The following is a 6,000-nucleotide window of genomic DNA, read 5'->3' as shown; positions in this document are numbered from 1 at the left end:
ATGCACACATGGACTGTGTGATGAGCTTGCCCCAGCCTTGCAGCGCAAGGACACAAGAATGAGAGCTGCCCTGCCGTTGGAGAAGTCCGTGGTGATTGCACTGTGGAAGATGGCTATTCCAGACTGCTATATATAGGTCACTCACCAGTTCAGAGTGGGGCAGTCTACCGTTGGACTTATGTTGACGGAAGTCTGCAGGGCCATTAATCGCATCCTGCTCTGAAAGACCGTGACTCTGGGCAACGTGACATTGTAGATAGCTTTGCAGAAATGGGCTTCCCTAACTGTGGAGGGGCAATAGATGGCATTCATATTCTAATGCTAGCACCATACCACCTGGCCACCGAGTATATTAATCACAAGGGGTATTTCTCTATGGTTCTCCAGGCTCTTGTGGATCACCATGGGCGTTTCACAGACATTAACGCAGGCAGGTCCAGAAAGGTGCATGACACACACATCTCTCAGAACACTGGCCTGTTCAGAAAGCTACAAGCAGGGACTTTCTTCCCGGACCAGAAGATTACAGTAGGGGAAGTCAAAATGCCCTTTGTGATCCTGGGAGACCCCTTAATACCGTGGCTTATGAACCCGTACACAGGGCAACTTCACAGCAGCAAGGAGTGGTTCAACAATAGGGCTGAGCTTCATCTCTGAAAGAGAATACCCCATGGAGATGAATACAGCCTGAAACAATAGCTGTGAGATGTGTGAACTGCGCCAGTCAGGTGTTCCCTTCTCCACTCTCCAGTTCAGGAGGGTCTGAGCCGTGTGTGTTAAGCATACCCGTTCTCAGCTGCGCACCCCCAGCAGTCATGCAGTGGGTGCATGCCCCGAATGCATTCCTGTTCTAAGCTCCCCACCCAAAACAGGCAGGGCTGTCTTGGCTAACATGGGGGGAGGACGACTCAGACCCCCCTGAAAAGGTAACCCCCTCCGGAACCTGAGCCCCACCCACGCCTGGCCCTCTCACCCACAGTCTCCTCTTCCCCCCTCTGCCCAGCGCCGCTCTCGGGGCGCTGCCTTTCTCCGGGCCCGGGGTGAGCCCTGGCTGGCCCCCAGGCGCGCTGCCTCTCCGGTGCAGGCTGAACGTGGAACTCTGACCCCAGCCCCAGCCCCAGCCCCGCCCCCGAGCTATTCAACGGGCCCAGTTCTTAGCCCCGCCCAGTGGCTGGCTGGCACCGCCCCTCGCTCTGCGTCCCCGCCCGCGGGAGGTGGGGCCCAGCGGCCACCACCACTCGCCTGCGGGGGCAGTTTGTGCTCGGTGGCAGCGCCCGTCAAGATGTCTGCGCTGAGGGTCACCCGGGTGAGGAGGAGGAATTGGCCCGGAGGTGGGGCTGGGGCTGGGGCTGGGGCTGTGCAGGCCCTAGCAGCGGCGGACCCGGCGGGGGCACATGGGTCACCCCGGCCGCGGGAGGAGCGGGGGGCGGCCCCGGGGGGCGCATGGGTCACCCCGGCCGCGGGAGGAGGGGTCGTTGAGGGGAGATATATCGCGGCTCGGGAAATGGGGTTTACTGGGGAGCACCTGAGGCTCAGGCTTGCGCACACGGTGGTCGGTTCTGAGCGAAGGTGCAAAGGTCAGAGCCTGCAGTGGGGGCCCCTGCAAATGTGTGTTGTGGCTCACAAGGGGGTACAGATGGCGGTGATGAGAGCCTAGGATAGAAGGAAATGGTGGTGGCGGGGAGAGATTCTGGGGCCCAGGCGGGGGCTGGAGTGACGCCAGGGGCAGGGAGGGATGGGAGGCCGCTCCTTGAAGTAGGAGAGCCACCAGGGCAGAGGGAATGGTCCGGTTCAGGCAAGGGAGGGCTCATGCGGGGAGGCAGAAGGCAAGGCAAGGGAGGCGCTGGGGTCCCAGGTATAGGGGAAAAACTGTGGAGGGGAATGTGGAAGATGCTGGAGTCCTTTGAATCATCATCAGTCCCTGAGTGTGGGGAGAAAGAGGACAGAGCCCAGGGTTAGGCTGGGTGTGTGTATGTGTGCACCATCCTGATAGAATGTACACTGCTGTTTGACCATGTCATTCTTCTCCCCCTCTACACCTGGCTCTAATAAATCGTGCAAGAAGCCTTCACTCAACTGGCCTCTTGCTTTTCTCCGGAGTGTGGCTTTTAGAAATGACAGCGCTTTCTAAAGCCAAGCCCTGTGGAGCAGGGGCACTGGAGAGTAAAGAAATGCAGACCCCTGGAGTTCTTTCCCTGTTCTGTGTTTGTGCCTCAGCATTCGAGACAGATTAATGTTTGAACAGTTCAGGTGTTAAACTTCCAAAATACTGTTTCTCTGACTTTTGCTCAGTGTTTACCAGCATGTGTTACACAACTTGAGGCTCTTCTGCTGGTGTGCGAAATGCTAGAGGAGTCCAAGAGACTAATCACTGGAGGAAAAAATAATGAATAAACATAACTTCTGCTTCAGACTAAACAGAAGTGATGCCTAATAAGAGAACAAAGCTTTGGATTTTTTAAAAATATTTGATAAGGAGGGATCTCCTTAAATATACATCTCTAATTCTATATTTTAATTTGATTTATACTGCTGTAAAAAAGAATTTATGCTAGGTTCTAATCACTTTCTCTAGAAATTAAAAATACAGTTCTATTCAAGAAAATAAATTGTACTTGAACTAGCAGCTACTTATCCACAAATATCAGCCTTTATTATAGCCCTGCCACTCTGAAATCCTAGGTAAATAGATGGTTCTTGCAGCTGACGGTGATGATCAACAAATTTAGGTATTCCAGTGTAAACAAGGTAAACAAGTTCTGTATATGAGTTCTGCTCCTGGCAGCAACTCTTTTATACCAACTTGACCACGTCTGCCACTGTCACAGTCAGCAATGTCACACAGGGAGAAAAGTCCCATGCCATTTAGTATTTAACAAATCAACCCTAATACCTTAAAGTTCACCTCAAAGCTAATAGGCAACAAGTGCAGATCATGGAAAGATGATGTCCTGTACTGGCAGCAAGCTGTGCCACATAATAAGCTGCCTGCCAATTCTGCACCAGCTTCAGCCTCTGGGGGGTATGTCTATACTGCAGTGGAGGGTAAGTGCAGTGTAAGCCCAGGGTTAGTGGGCCTTGAGTTAGCTGACCTGTGTTAGAGAACCTGGGGCTTGAGCATCTGTAATAATTCTTAACCCTACATTAACAATTTTCTAGCCGGGGCTCAAACCTTGGGCTCTGATGTCCACTCTGCAGCACACAGACCTGAGTCAAACCAACTCTCTAGTGCCCTCCCGAAATGTGGCCACTCTAACCCTTTGTATGTGGTGCATTATGGGAAAACTTTACAGCCCACCCTGCACATTACAGGAAGTTTGAACAGCCCATCAACACATCCTGCCTAGCAACATGGAGGAGACCCCTTTTCAAGAACTTTGCTTGCGTGCACTTTCACTCCTTTGTCAGGAAGAGGGTGGAGCACCTGAGAGGTGCTGGTGGACATTTTAGTGGCATTTTCTGACCCATCAAAGACACGTGACATTTTATGATGGAGCAGAAGGAGGCAGAGGAGGAAGAGTATGCTGGGATGGCAGACTCATATTGACTGTTACTGCTCAATACACTCAACATAGCTGCTTATGCTCCCTACATAGACCAGTGCTTCTGGTGTAGGGCCACAAGCACAGATTGGTGGGATCACATCATCATGCAGATCTGGGATGACCAACAGTGGGTTCAGAACTTTCGGATGAAGACAGCTACATTTCTGGAGCTTTTTGAGCAGCTTGCCCTGACCCTCAGGCATAAAGACACCTGCATGAGGGAGCTCTTGCCATTTAGAAGCAGGTTGCTATAACTGTCTGGAACCTGGCTACCCCATATTGCCTCAGATCTGTTGCCAACCAGTTTGATGTTGGAAAGTCGACTATGAGTAAAGGTGGAGGTTTCTGAGGCAATGAGGCACATGGTTTACTGTAAGGTGGTGGGCATAAAAATATTCATGAACTAATTGCTGGCTTGTAGAGAATGAGGTTTCCTGACTGCACCGAGGCCATTGATGGGACTCATGCCCATAGTTTGCTCTTCTTCTCGCCCCAGGTCCCAGAAGCCTTGGTCCGAGTCTAAATCTGAGAGATTTGTGTGTAGACGGAATAGGGGATTGGACTCAATCTTGAGTCTGAGCCTGGGCTTACATTGTAGTGTAGACATACCCTGGGTTGATTTAAGGTATACCTCTATTGAAAAGGCATAGTAGTACTCCACTACTCAGTTTTGTCTTAATTAGGAGAAAGGGTGAGTACAGGGTGGGCTTAGCTAAGATAGTTTTGGTAAGTCTAAACTATAGTTGACTGCTTTTCCTTGTGTAGATGCATGTTAGTGTGTTTAGCATGATTTTAGCAGGTTGAGTTATAGCCTAGGTAAAAGCTAAGCCCAACCCAAAGTCAATCCCTTTTCCTAGCCAAAACAAAGCCGTTAGATCCCAAAAGGCATGAGTGACTGCCACAAGGACTGCAGCCGAAAGAAATTGTTACAAATTCTTGGCAAGATGAAAATTAGAAAAAGCCTTTCCAAAAACAGCTGTCCTGATATAATACAGTATACTGTCCTAGTCAGTGACACTGAATTCAAGAAATTTTGAAGGATCCAAATCCCTAAGGTGTTTCAGATCTGTCACTTAGACATTTTTAGACAATTTTGCAGATTCTGTATGCTGTATCAATAATCATAGCAGTCATTTGGCACATAGACAGAAATATAAGAAAGTGAAGTACACCATTTATTTCATAGTAGACATAACTTCCCTCCCCCCATTCCCCTTTTTTCAAGGTAGGGATAAGGGCAGCATTGTTTTTCTATAAAATTTTCTATGCTTGTTTGTGAAGTAACAAACTGTCACATTTTAACTGAACACATTATCCAAAAGATAAAGCCTCCAAGAATTCATAACTTCCTACTCAAAGAGTGAGGACTTATAACATATGTAATCAAATAATTTCTTACAAAGGAATTAATTAGGGAACGATTAATAACTTGCTTACTTACCAATTCAAGATGGTTATGCAACATTCAAGTATACTATAGCTTGCTTCTCTTCTCTTGCTATCTGAAGTTGTCTTCCTGTATCTCCTTACCTTCAAAACTTTCCATCTATTTTAAAGAAAACCTCAGAAAAGATTTTTTCCTTGTGTATACCTCTTAGTTGCTCTCTGACTACCATTTCTATTTTAACTTGTAACTTTTGGGAGGCAGTTTTTATAGAAAATTTGATCCAGTGGAACTTCATTTTGTATCTTCAATCTGGTTGCTAGTCTAATTTTGTGCCCCAACGTGTTTCTTCTACCATCAAATGAGCAGTCTGCTTTCTGGGATTTGACAATTGTTTGCCATAGTCTCCATTGACGTTATTATAGTGTTTTCTGCATTAGTTTCATGAATCAAACATTTTAGTGCTGCATACTATGTGACTGTTATGCTGTGTCCAGGCATCTGACAGATCGTGTGTTTTCTTCTATACTTATCAAGAGAATGATAGCCAAAACAAAATCCTTGCTACTAAGAAAGTGTCTAATTATGTCCTTATATAGTCTTTAAAGATGACATGTCATTACTATGTCATTTATTGAAACACTATGCTGTCTTACATTCAGCTTATCTTTGATATCAGTAAAGGAAGGGACTTCTTTGGAAGGTGAAATGCAGTGCTGAAAGTAATTTACATTTGGTCAAATTCGTTGTTCCATATGTAACTGTATTTTCAAAGAAATGTTCAGTGGGTTTAATATTGTTTGCAAAGTATGCTCTTAAAAGTCTCATGGAGTTGACTTTTACACAAAGTCTGAACACTAAACTACCAAATTGAGGACCAGCTCACACTTACTTTGCTGGACTTATCAAATTGATTTATACTGTGCATGCTTCATTTGATCCAGTTCACTGCTGCTCTCCCCTCTTCACCCCCGGCTCTTCCACCCCCCCCCCCCAAAAAAAAAAAAAGAAAGAAAGAAAACCCCTGAAAAATCTGTGTGTGTTTCTTCTTTGGGGAAATGTTGGAGCTAT

At 47.1% G+C, this 6,000-nt stretch overlaps 1 protein-coding gene across 3 annotated transcripts in view; it reads left to right on the top strand.

The window, feature by feature from the left end:
* The first annotated feature begins 1,172 nt into the window (after positions 1-1,172).
* The window catches only part of ACADM (acyl-CoA dehydrogenase medium chain), a 42,921-nt gene continuing 38,093 nt past the window's right edge, over positions 1,173-6,000 (top strand). For all 3 annotated transcript variants that reach the window (XM_074961513.1, XM_074961511.1, XM_074961512.1), the window contains exon 1: positions 1,173-1,306. In XM_074961513.1, coding sequence (XP_074817614.1) covers positions 1,283-1,306 — 24 coding nt within the window. In that variant the 5' untranslated portion in view covers positions 1,173-1,282. The remainder of the gene's footprint in view (positions 1,307-6,000) is intronic.

This window comes from Natator depressus, chromosome 8 (genome assembly GCF_965152275.1).
Source record: "Natator depressus isolate rNatDep1 chromosome 8, rNatDep2.hap1, whole genome shotgun sequence".
NCBI lineage: Eukaryota > Metazoa > Chordata > Testudines > Cheloniidae > Natator > Natator depressus.
This window is presented reverse-complemented; position numbering and strand designations above follow the sequence as displayed.